Here is an 11,894-nt window from a genome sequence, read left to right as displayed (position 1 = left end):
TGCTACAAATAGGCAGAGTGTAGGAAGAGTGCGAAGCACAGCTCCAACCTGTTCAAGGACGAGGGGATCCGCTTGGGACAGAGACCTTAGAATTGCCTGCACTGCAAGGAGAGCTCATCCAAAGCTTCACCCTCATTAAATGCTGGGGTCTGGTACCTCCTTTCTCAGGGGAAAACCGCAGTGTGGACCGTGGAGATGCTGGAGTCCCCGGGGGTGAGGGAGACCCAAATGCTTCTCACAACACTGGTAGAGAAAATGAAGGGAAGTGGCATCACTATCACCCTCTGCCTAAGAGACATGCACCCAGGAGCTGCAGGTGCCCTTTCCCTGTTAAGAGAAGATGATCTCTCCCCATACAGTTTTCTTTTCTGCTCTTCCTGTAAACAGCTCTTTGAAACTGTTTCTGAAGGAAGAGCAGCTGTGTAGTTCTACTCTGTGGGCATGTGTTTCTGACAGTAATCTCAGAGTCCACTCACGAAGCACGTACGTGGGTCAAAGAGCAGCCGAGTGTTCCTGGGAGGTTCTCTGAAAATCACCTCCAAGCAGAAGAGGATGTCCTACCTGCAAGCTTTCACAGAGCAACCCCGCCCATCCATTGACCCTGGGGTTAGACCTCAGAGAAGTCATGTTTAAGAGACGAGGCCTTGTTTATCACAGGGTGGTGTTGGTTCACAAGGACCACAATGATTGAGTTTCAGCCCCCCTACTATGTGCAGGGTTACCAACCCCTAGACCAGGCTGGATGGGGCATCTGCAACCTCCTGGGGCAACCTGTTCCAGTGTGTCTCCACCCTGTATGAGAAACTTCTTCCTTGTATCCAACCTAAACCCTTTCTTGCCCAGTTGAAAGCCATTCCCCCTTGTCTTATCACTATCCGCCCTTGTAAACAGCCATTCCCCTTCCTGCTTATATGCTCCCCTCACGCACGGGAAGGCCACAATGAGGGCTCCCTGGAGCCTTCTCTCCAAGCTAAACGAGCCCAGTTCCCTCAACCTTTCCTCATAGGAGAGGTGCTCCAGCCCTCTGATCATCTTAGTGGCCCTCCTCTCAACCTGCTCCAAGAGATCCACAGCCTTCCCCTCCTGGGGGGGCCCAGGCCTCAGTGCAGTACTGGAGATGGGGCATCACAAGAGCTGAGGGGGACACTCACCTCTCTCTCCCTGCTGGTCACCTGTTTTTTTAATACACCCCAGAACAACAGTTGGCCTTTGAGGCTGCAAGCGCACACTGCTGGCTCATGTCAAGCTTCTCATCTACCAGGACCCCCCAGTCCTTCACTACAGGGCTGCGCTCAAGGAGATCCTCCCCCAGTTTGTGTGAATAGGTGGGGTTGATGTGGCCCAAGTGAAGCAGCCTGCACTTGGCCTTACTGAGCCTCATTAGGTTTTCATGGGCCCACTTCTCCAGCCTGTTCGTGTAGTTCTCAAGGGCTTCTCTTCCTTCTAGTGTATTGACTGCACCGCTCAGCCGGGTGTCATCCAAAAACTTGATGGAGGTGCACTTAATGCCAGCATCTATGTCACTGATGGAGATGCTGAAGAGCACCAGTCCCAAGACTGACCCCCGAGGGACACTGCTTGTGGCTGGCCTCCACCCTGACACAGACCCAGTGATCATGACCCTGTGGGCTGTGTCCAGCCTGCCCATTCCTAATCCACCGAACAGTTGGTCTTTCAAATCCAGTTCTCCAGTTTAGAGAGGAGGATGGGGTGAGGGACCATGCCAAAGGCCTTGCAGCAGTCCAGGTAGACGACGTGCACCACTTTTCTCCCATCCAGTGAAGCTGTCACTCCATCGTAGAAGGTCCCCCGATTGTTCAGGCACAAGGTGTCCTTGGTGAAGCCATGCTGCCTGTCTCAAATCACCTCTTTATCGTGTATGTGCCTTAGCATAGCTTCGAGGAGGATGTGCTCCATGATCTTCCCCGGCACAGAAGTGAGGCTCACGGGCCTGTGGTTCCCCTGGTCCTTCTTTCTGCCTTTCTTAAAAATGGGAGTAGTGTTTCCCTTTTTCCAGTCACCAACTAGGCAGCCACAGTTTTTCAAATATGACAGAAAGTGGCTTGGCAACCACATCAGCCAGCTATTTCATACCCCTAGGATATCATCTGGCTCAATGGACTTACAGTTCAGTTTTGCGAAGAGGACTTGGACTTGTTCCACTGTTACAGGGGGACAGAAACCACTCCCCACACCTTCACCTGGAGGCTGATGGTCCGGGCGGACACGGGAAGCCTGACCACCCATGAAGACTGAGGCAAAGCACTCATTAAGTACCTCAGTGTTTTGTATGTGTGAGGAAGTCAGCTCCCCATTGCCTCTCATCAGAGGGGGAGCACTTTCCTTGGCCTGTCCCCTCCTCCCTATGTACCTGTAGAACCCCTTGTTATCTTTCACGTCCCTTGCCAAGTTCAGCTTCATCTGCGCCTTGGCTTTCCTAATTCTGTCTCTACACACAGGGGCAGCAGTCCTCTATTTGTCCAAGGATGTGCAACCCTCTTACACCTTCTGTACATTTTCCCCTTTTCTCTCAGTTCCAGCTGCAGGTCCTTGCACAGCCATGACGGTTGCCTGCCTCCACTGCTCAACTTCTGGAGGGGGATGGAGAGCTGTTGTGCTCTAAGGAGGGTGTCTTTAAAGAGCTGACAGCTCTGTGCTGTACCCATACCCTTAAGGGTAGTTTCCCAGGGGATCACACGCAGCAGTTCCTTGAGCAGCCAGAAGTTAGTACTCTTAAAGCACAGGGTCCTGGGTCTGCTTCTTGCCAGGCCTGCATTTTTCAGGACCACAAACTCCACCAAGGCATGGTCACTACAGCCCAGGCTCCCTCCAATCTTAGTGTCCCTAATGCTGTCCTCATTAGTGAGCACCAGGTCCAGTAAGGCTTCCTGTCTGGTCAGTCCGTCTGTTAACTGCAGGACGAGGCTGTCCTCAACTGACTCTCCCGGATTGTCTGCCACCTCCGATGCCACTATCCCAGCAGGTGTCCAGGTGGTTGAAATCCCCCATGAGGATAAGAGCATGCAAGTGAGACACCTCCTCCAGCTGAAGCAAGAAGGCCTAGTCCACAGCTTCCTCCTGATCAGGAGGACTCTTGACCTCATTGTGACTGGTCCTGAGACACAGCTCTTTGCTGTCTGTCCTCTTTCTGCCACCCCTCCTACCCTGTCTATCCCTTCTGAAAAGCCTGTAGTCCTCCGTCAGGGTATTCCAAGTGGGGAATTCATCCCACCATGTTTCTGTGATAGCAATGAGGTCATCTTTTCCCAGTCGTGCCACGGTTTCTCACTCCTTGTACTTATTTCCCATGCTGTGTGCATTGGTAGAGAGGCACTTCAGCTTGGCTATTGGCCTCATTGCCTTATCAGAGGAGCCCTCCCTAATACCTCTGGGACAAGTCTGGGGTTTCCATTACCACCTCCCACAGTGACACCATTCCCATGTGCTTCTCTGTCACCCAGTACACTCCCTTCTCCCATACCTAGTTTAAAGCCCTGCTAACCAGCCCAGCCAACTTGTTCCCAAGAATATTTTTGGCCCTTCTAGTCAGATGGCTCCCATTTGCTGCCAGCATTCGCCCATTCTCAAGGCTGCGTCCCAAGCCATAGTACCCAAAGCCCTGAGTGGGGCATCCTGTGCAAAGCCAATCCTTCAGTGTGTCCACCCTGTTGCTGTTGTGTAGATCTCAGTCACTAACTGAGAGGACTGAGGAGAATGCAACTTGTGCTCCCATGCCCTCCAGAGTGTGGCATCCTCTGCAAAGCCAATCCTTCAGTGTGTCCACCCTGTTGCTGTTGTGTAGATCTCAGTCACTAACTGAGAGGACTGAGGAGAATGCAACTTGTGCTCCCATGCCCTCCAGAAGTCTTCCCAGGGCCCTGAAGTACCTTTTGATCGCCTGAGGACTTCTTTTGCCTACTTCTTTGTTTCCAATGTGGAAAATCAGTAGCGGATAACAATGGGAGGGTCTAGCAAGGTGAGTGATGTTCCTCGCAGCATCTCACCCGAGCACCAGGCGGGCAACACACATCCCGGTGGGATGGATCCGAGTGGCATATGGGGCCCTTGGTTCCCCTTAGAAGGGAGTCCTCTATGGTGACACCCTCTCTTTTTTCCTGACTGATGTTGAAGTAAAAGGGGGAGCAGACTGACCGGCCTTGGGCAACCTCTCCTCCATGGATGGGCTTCCACCAGCAGCCACTTCCCCCAGTGCTGTCAGCTCGACAGCCTTATACCTATTATGTAAGGGCACCTGGGAAGGTGGAACAGGTTGAGGGGCAGTCCACTTGTTGCGCCGAGCAGGGGCTTGTTTCCCTCTGTTGCTGTCTTCGAGGCCTCGGCAGTTAATCTTGGTTTACTCTGCTCCTCATACACTTCATCACTAGGACCCTTGTGGGGCAAATAGCCTTTTTGGAGGGTGTAAAGGGGAAACGGAAGGGGGAGAACAGCTGAGAGGGCCTGGAGCTTTTGTTTTCACTGGGCTCTGGTTCAACTTCCTTTGTGTGGGGGGTAGAAGGACTCCAGGTCCCTGCTTGCTTCCAGGGGAAAGCATTTTTGGCTCAAAACTCCCTTCCTAACCATGGTACACACAGACTACACTCCTCCTCCAGGATGCTTTGATTGGGATCTTAGAGCAGGAGTCAGACGCTGAACCTCGGGGGGCTCAAATAACCCAAGGAAAAGCTTTGTGTTTTCTTCCTAAAGGCAGCATCTGAAGGTTCAGCAGGTGGTGGGAACAGAAGGCAGTGCAAACCCACACAGTGTACACACAGCACGTTTCTGCAGTATGGAGGTTCCAGAGTTCCAGCAACAGTCTCCTCACTGTGTGTGGCTGTGCAGCGAGATATTCCTTCAGGGGAGCAGGATTCTCTGCCAGGCTGGCGGGGCAGAAATGATGCCTGGGGCATATATCTGGACTGCACTAATGTTGGTTTGAGCTCGGAGTTGTTGGCTTTGTCCTGGGGCGGGTGGCTTCGGATCTTCTTGATTCAGTGCCGACCTGTGCTTGGAATGCGGAAAATAGGGAGCGGGAGGTTGATTTCTGGGTGCAGTTGAAGCCAGGAGGAGCCTGCCTGCCTGTCTGTCTGCAAGATCTGTGTTTCTCTGAAGGCTCCCTGACCTCCCACCAAGCTGCAATGGGATCGCTTCTGTATGGAGGAGTGCTTTTTCCTCCATCTCAAGCAGGGATCTGGCTTGGTGCAAGAAGTGTGACAAGGCCCCGGGTGTTGGAGGACACAGCTGCAAGGGAGAACGTGGGCAGGATGCAAGCAGCTGGGAGGCTGGGGGATTCCTATCATAGCAGACCTCAGCCAGGGATGAAGCTGGGCTGTCTTAATTATAGTGCAGCCAACAAAATCATGGCCCCCAGTGCCTGTCATGTGTCTCCCCTTCCCACGACCCCCAAGTGTTTTCCTTAGTGAGCAGCTTCCTCTGGAATCAGCAAATGCTGAAATCTCCACTGTCATCAGATGCCACTCAGTCACATGCCCCTCAGTCATGAACCCTAATCTCAGTCTGCCACATTGAGCATTTTCTCTCCCAAAACCAGGGAGCAACAGGCCTTCTGGGGTACAGCTGTCTCCGGCCCCAGCTTGGAAAGTAGAGCCAAGTCTTCAAGCAGTGCAATGTGGAATTTGTTTTTTATTAAGTAGATGCAAACTCAGAGGTAGCTCACACCTACGTAGAGACACACCCCTGTACAGCCTTAAAAGTGAACAGGACTTCCATTCTTCAGTAGAAGTGAGATGAACTGAAAACATTACAAGGACCATAACAAATGCAAATGACACTAAAGATAACTACAAGACAGTGTAAACTTACAAATATTTAGAAACATCTGTGAAATCACTTTTCTAACAGCAACCTTGAGCTCCATGTTCCTCATACTGTAGATGAGGGGGTTCAGTGTTGGAGGTAGCACCGAGTACAGGACAGCCACCACCAGATCTGAGATGGGGGAGGAGATGGAGGGAGGCTTCAAGTAGGCAAAAAAGGCAGTGCTGAGAAACAGAGAGACCACAGCGAGGTGAGGGAGGCATGTGGAAAAGGCTTTGTGCCGTCCCTGCTCACAGGGCATCCTCAGCACAGCCCTGAAGATCCACACATAGGAGAAAAGAATGAAAACAAAAAAAAGAGAGGCTAAAGAGACAACAGCCACAGTAGCCCATATTTCCCTCAGGAAGGAGTGCGAGTGGGAGAGCTTAAGAATCTGGGGTATTTCACAGAAGAATTGGTTCACAGCATTGCTTTGGCAGAGTGGCAGTGAAAATGTATTGGCAGTGTGCAGGATAGCACTGAGAAACCCACAGCCCCAGGCAGCTGCTGCCATGGTGGCACAAGTCCTGCTGCTCAGTAGGGTCCCGTAGTGCAGGGGCTTGCAAATGGCAATGTACCGGTCATAGGACATGACCATGAGAAGAGAAAACTCCGCTCCAGCCAAGAAGACAAAGAAAAAGACTTGGGCAACACACCCTGAGTAGGAAATGGACCTGCTGTCCAGTAGGGAATTGGCCATGGATTTGGGGACAGTGGTGGAGATGCCACCAAGGTCAAGAAGGGCAAGGTTGAGGAGGAAGAAGTACATGGGGGTGTGCAGGCGGTGGTCGCAGGCTATGCCTATGATGATGAGGCCGTTGCCCAGGAGGGCAGCCAGATAGATGCCCAGGAAGAGCCAGAAGTGGAGAAGCCGCAGCTCCCACCTCTCTCCAAATGCCAGGAGGAGGAACTCGCTGTTGGAGCTGCTGTTGGACATTTGCTGTCTCTGAATATGTGGACCTATTAAAGGGGGGGAGAGACAAGAAGATGTTAGTGTCACCTCTCTGTGTGCACTCAACTCCACGTCTTGTAGCAACCTCCCAGTCTGCCACCCACATTTGAGGAAGGCCTTTGCAAGATCCCTTTGCTTGAGTTCTGTGGGGTGGTGAGGTGGTTGCTGAGAATGTCACTGGGAGAAAGAGGTGGCTGTGGATTGTGGAAGAGTCAGTCTGGCCCTGTAACAGAAAAATTAGGTTTTGAGCTGATCTCAAATTAAATAAACCTGCAGTGTCAAGGAGTTTTATGGAAGGGTTGCTCAAATTTCATAAAACTGTTAAGGAGGGTCCTGAGCGTATTTTTTCTTCTGTTTTTATCCAGGTGCTTAACCACATCGAGGGATTAGTTATAAAGCAGAAAACCTTTGCGTTCGTAAGGCACTTCAAGTGACATTTTGTGAATCCAGAGGTGAAGGGGGTGTCCCTCAGCACAGGGAGAAGCTGTAGAGCTGCTCTGTCCACCTGTCCTGGCCTCAGCTGTCCTATGCTGGCACGGGGGGATGATGCCTGCACTGAGGAGTTCCCCTGAAGACTCAGGATGCTGATGAGACCAGAGGAATCCAGGTTCAAAGTGCATGACCTCTCTCGTCCTACGTATGGAGCATATCATTTCTCTTTTCTGGCCAAGCACACAGTGAGCTCATTGTGGCTGCCTGTGTACAGCCATGCTGCAGCGATTATGTGGCTTCAGCACTGAGGTGTTCTCTCCATGGAGCTGCTTGATAACACGGAGCTGCTATGGCAGAGCTGTGTCCTCGGGGAGCTCTCACCGCAGTCGAGGAGGAAACACACGGGCAAAGTCAAATGTGCTAAGGAATGAGCTGTCCTGAATGGAATGCCTACTGAGAGGCCACAGGCATCATTTCCAACACCTCAGAAATTAGCAGAAGCACGGTTACTTTTCCTCAACAGCTGCATCTGTGAAACTGAACTCATAGCATTGGTGTCTCAGCTGCGTCTGAATTTTCATCCCCCACCTAAGAGACTCCAAGGGCAACTTGTGACTTCCCCTGAAATTATCACTGGCATTCTACTGCAGGGACGGAGGGCAGAACAGAGGGCAGCTCCAGTGAACCCTGAAGCAAAAGGCTAGTGGCACTGCACAAGCAATGCTACTGCTTTCTGCACGCTGAGGGACAACAAAGGATCTTCTGGTGGGTCCTGATGACCCTCAGGGTGCTGATTTAGGGGTCTCTGCCTCTTCAAGAGCACAGGCTGTTTGTATTCCCACTGAGCCAAGGATGACAAAACTGAAAGTGGAGACCAAGGAAAGCTCACCTGGAGGTAGCTAACTTGTCTCCCTTCAGTGAAGGTCCACTGGAAATGCCCTGGGGTGCTGTGTAGCTTTCAGCCCCCTCCCCCCAGCAGCAGTTTTGTCAGCAGAAGGCCCCTGCCCTGCAGGAGGGCTGCTTCCCCCCACGCATCCCCCTGCCGTGCCCTCGGCAGCTCCCCAGGCAGGCTGAGTGCTGAACCGGCACACAGCCCCTAGGGCTCACCAGGGACTCTGCTCTGCTGGACAGCCCTGGGCCCCTAGCTGCACCTCGGTTTCACAGCCCTGGAACACTTCTCCCAGAACCGCCTCTGGACTTGGAGTCATCCTAAAAGATTTCATAAGCTTTGCGCTATGCCACAGTGAGGGGACTCTCTGAGGAACTGCAGCAGCATTGCGCAGCAGGCAGAGACTTACCATGTTATGGGCTGTGAGCGCTCAGCCTGCTCCCACTCATATGGCTGTTAGCACCTCTCCCTGTGCCAGCTGCAGGTCGTGCTGTGTGGTGCAGAGGAGCTGTTCCTCGGCAGATCTGTCTCCCTGCAGCGCTTCCCACTTGTATGAGCTCCTTGCAGCGCAGGAGCCCAGCCCATCTCAGCAGCAGACGCCCAACCCAAGGCCTCCCTTTCTGACCCTCACCAGGCTCCCAGGAGATGGCCCTGGTGCTCCCAGGGAACTGCTGTGAGACAGGCTGCAGCAATCCCTTCTGTTTCCCCCTTGGATGCACAAAGCTTTCTCTGAGAAGCGTTATTTAGCCTCTGGCAAAAATTGTTGGGCACAAGAATCCCTTTTTCATACCCAGTGTTTAGACAGGACACCCAGGCAGGGACAAGGGGGGGATGACCTGTACCTTAGCGCGTTGTAACATACACCGTGTAATCAGTCACCATGTAGTGTACCCCTTCGTAACTGGTAGAAGAGTATGAGACATGGCCCCAGGGTTTGTACTTGTGTCCTTGTGCTCTGCAACAGTGCTGCTTCTCCTTATCCCACCCTTTATTCATCCTCTTCTCATCCAGGCAAGCCTAAGGGATTTCGATCACTCTTACGCTCAGAGGAAAGGGACGGTGATAGGGGCAAAGCATGCCTCTCCTCCTCCTCACCCCCTTGCTCCTACAGTTGTCAATTGAGGAGTAATCTTCAATGTGCTGGGGTGACAGGATGCTCACAGCCGAGGACCTTACCCCCAACCTCTTCCCGAGATCTGGCTCACCTCCACTTATTCTCAGTGATGGGAAATACACCACCAATTGTAAAGTTGATTACTATTGGGTTTACACAACACAGTCCACTTTCATTCTGAGCTGGACAATGATAGTATTTGCTGTGCCAGTGCATCCTTCCTTTACTCCTTACATTGCTATCTACCACCCAATCCAGCACATTTATGCTCTGAAATAAGCCTTTTCTTATATAGGGTTTTAGGGCTTGCTTTCAGATTTCCCTGTGACAAAATTGAGCTTGGCTGTGACAACACACGTGAGGTGTTGCAGATCAAAGGAATGCCTCTGCCCTCTTCCTGGGATAGGAAGAGGAGGAGTGGAATCTATTTGGGCCACCAGAGCTCTGTGAAGAGCTGAGATGCAGGGGTACAGGCTCTCCAGGAGGAGAGGAAGGTGGTGAATACTCAGAAGATACCCTCTGTGCGAAGGAGCTGTCTGGATGTGCGGAGATCCTGTGTGGGCTTTGCAATAGGCTGGATGAGCCCTTGTGGATGGGGATGAGAGGAGGGTCCAGTAAGGGGACATTAGGTGGGGAGCTAAAGAACCTGCCATCGAGGTGAAGATGGGGAGCTGTCTAGAGATTTTAGGAGTGTCATTGGCAGTTTTCCCAGATTGGGCAGTGACTGCAGCCCCACAAAGTAGTGACTAGAGCCCCCTGTAGTTTCACTCATAAAGACGAATTAAGATAACCACAGGAAAATGAAGACTGCAGCTACACCTGCCCTGCACCATCTTGGGGGGCAACTCTTCCCACCAAGCAGTCTGGCTCAGCCTTGGGCATGCACACAACAGCAACAACCGAACATCAGCCTGAGGTGAAAACAGGGCATGGGGCACAGTGCAGTGTCAACTCACAGAAGGACAGAGAATCACAGACCTGTAGAGGCTGTAAGGGAACACTAGAGGTCATCTAGTCCAACCCCCCTGCCAAAGCTGGCTCCATAGAGCAGGTTGCTCCCGGGGAATTGCTGGATGTATTTGTGACTCCATTTCCCCTGGACATGACCTATAAGTTTTCAAATGAGATGTATAGAGTTGCAATCAGATATCTAACTCCCAAATGTACCAGAATTTATAAGACCTCCCTTACTGAAGATAGTCATCGGTTCACTGTGACATGTGAAGTGATTGTGTCACTTCACACTTATTCATGTCAATACTTTTTGGCAGCATGTGCATTTGTGAGCAACTATTTGAAGGATGAAGCTGAGAAAGAGTAATATTTCATCACAAATCTGACAAACACCCTGAGAACTCACTTGGAATTGCAACAACTTCCACTGAACTGGACGGTTTCTTCACCAGAACAAGGTAAAATATCACTGGTTGTATGGTTTTGTTGCTCTCATTTTAGAAGTTCTAACTAAAAATGTAAGAAGATGAAATAAGTTGTGCTTACTTACTGTCTTAGTTTCAGCTGGGACAGTTTTTTTTTTTCATAATGTCTCCTAAGATTCTACGTTTTGGTTTGAGGGAAAAAACAAAGTTGGTAACACACAAATGTTTTATTAGTTGCTGAGCAGTGCCATACAGAGCCAAGGAGATTTCTGTTCCTCAGATTCTCATACTGTTCTTTGAGCATCAGGAGTGGAGGGGCACAAGGAGCTAGGAGGGGACAGAACCACAACAGCTGGCCTCAACCCACTAAAGGCATACTTCACACCGTATGCCATCATATGATAAAACAAAACTGGGGTGTTAGCCTGGGGAGGGGCTGCTGCTCAGGGGCCAGTTGGCCATCAGGCAGTGTATGGTAAGCAATTGCTTTGGGGTTTAGAATCATCCACTTCCAATGAGTATTGAAATAACCCTTTAACAACTGAAGCACCCAAAAGAGCTTACAGAACGTTTTAAAAAGGAATGCCTCACAATGTCGAAGAGTTACAGGTTGCTGCACTCGGCTGGGGTCTGGCCTGCACCTATCAAACACTGTTCGACAACATTCAGGACTCTTAAAAGGATGGAAATGCTTCTGCATATAACCTAAGCCCTGAAACAGACCCTGTGGCTGAGCCAAGGAACTGACCTTAACCGTCATCCATGTGCACAAGTAGAAACAATGGAAGCAGAAGTCAGGTCACATTGTAAGGAAGGAACAAGAGGACGAGGAATGCTACTACACAGAAGGGCCATTGTAAGAATGGGAGGAAGGAGGAGAGGTTATAAATGAATCACTAACTGGATTACACCTGTCCCTAGGTGAACTGCAGGAGATGTAAGATTTCAACTGTGGGAGAGCTGAACACGTTGACTCAAGGCTGCTCTGGTGCTGGGGTGGTGGGGCCAGTAGCCTGGACTTGCTGGGATCTCTTTCTAGGGCAAGTTGCATTGACAATGCAATTGGGAAAGGGAGATGTACTTTCACCCTACGGTGGCAATTGAAGGGGACAGATACCTTCAAGGAAGACCTGGTATTCAACCGACGTAAATGGACCACCATGGAGAAAGGTATGTAGTACTTTAGGCAATAAGCTGTGCTTATAAGCTGTTAATTGGATGATACAGTCTCCCAAGATCCAGATGACATCAAGTTATCATCTGTACGGCAGAGTTGTACGGAGTGCACTATAATTATATGCCAGCACTCCGGAA

General features: G+C 51.1%; 1 protein-coding gene across 2 annotated transcripts; it reads right to left on the bottom strand.

Moving 5' to 3' along the window:
• Positions 1 to 5,623: 5,623 nt before the first annotated feature.
• Positions 5,624 to 8,613, bottom strand: LOC121106487 (olfactory receptor 14C36-like). 2 transcript variants are annotated; one of them, XM_046901575.1, is made up of 2 exons: positions 8,497 to 8,613; positions 5,624 to 6,989 (listed from the first exon to the last, which is right to left on the bottom strand). In XM_046901575.1, the coding sequence occupies exon 2, from the start codon at positions 6,749 to 6,751 to the stop codon at positions 5,789 to 5,791; it is 963 nt and encodes a 320-aa protein (XP_046757531.1). In that variant the 5' UTR covers positions 6,752 to 6,989; positions 8,497 to 8,613; the 3' UTR covers positions 5,624 to 5,788. The 2 variants fall into 2 exon arrangements, with proteins under 2 accessions (XP_046757531.1, XP_040504727.1); XM_040648793.2 differs by lacking the exon at positions 8,497 to 8,613 and having other exon boundaries at positions 5,624 to 6,774; positions 6,871 to 7,193.
• Positions 8,614 to 11,894: the final 3,281 nt, after the last annotated feature.

This window comes from Gallus gallus, chromosome 16 (assembly GCF_016699485.2).
Source record: "Gallus gallus isolate bGalGal1 chromosome 16, bGalGal1.mat.broiler.GRCg7b, whole genome shotgun sequence".
NCBI lineage: Eukaryota > Metazoa > Chordata > Aves > Galliformes > Phasianidae > Gallus > Gallus gallus.
This window is presented reverse-complemented; position numbering and strand designations above follow the sequence as displayed.

Bases quoted from the DNA above. Each gene is read 5' to 3' on its own strand.
- LOC121106487 (XM_046901575.1), bottom strand. From the start codon at position 6,751: ATGTCCAACAGCAGCTCCAACAGCGAGTTCCTCCTCCTGGCATTTGGA.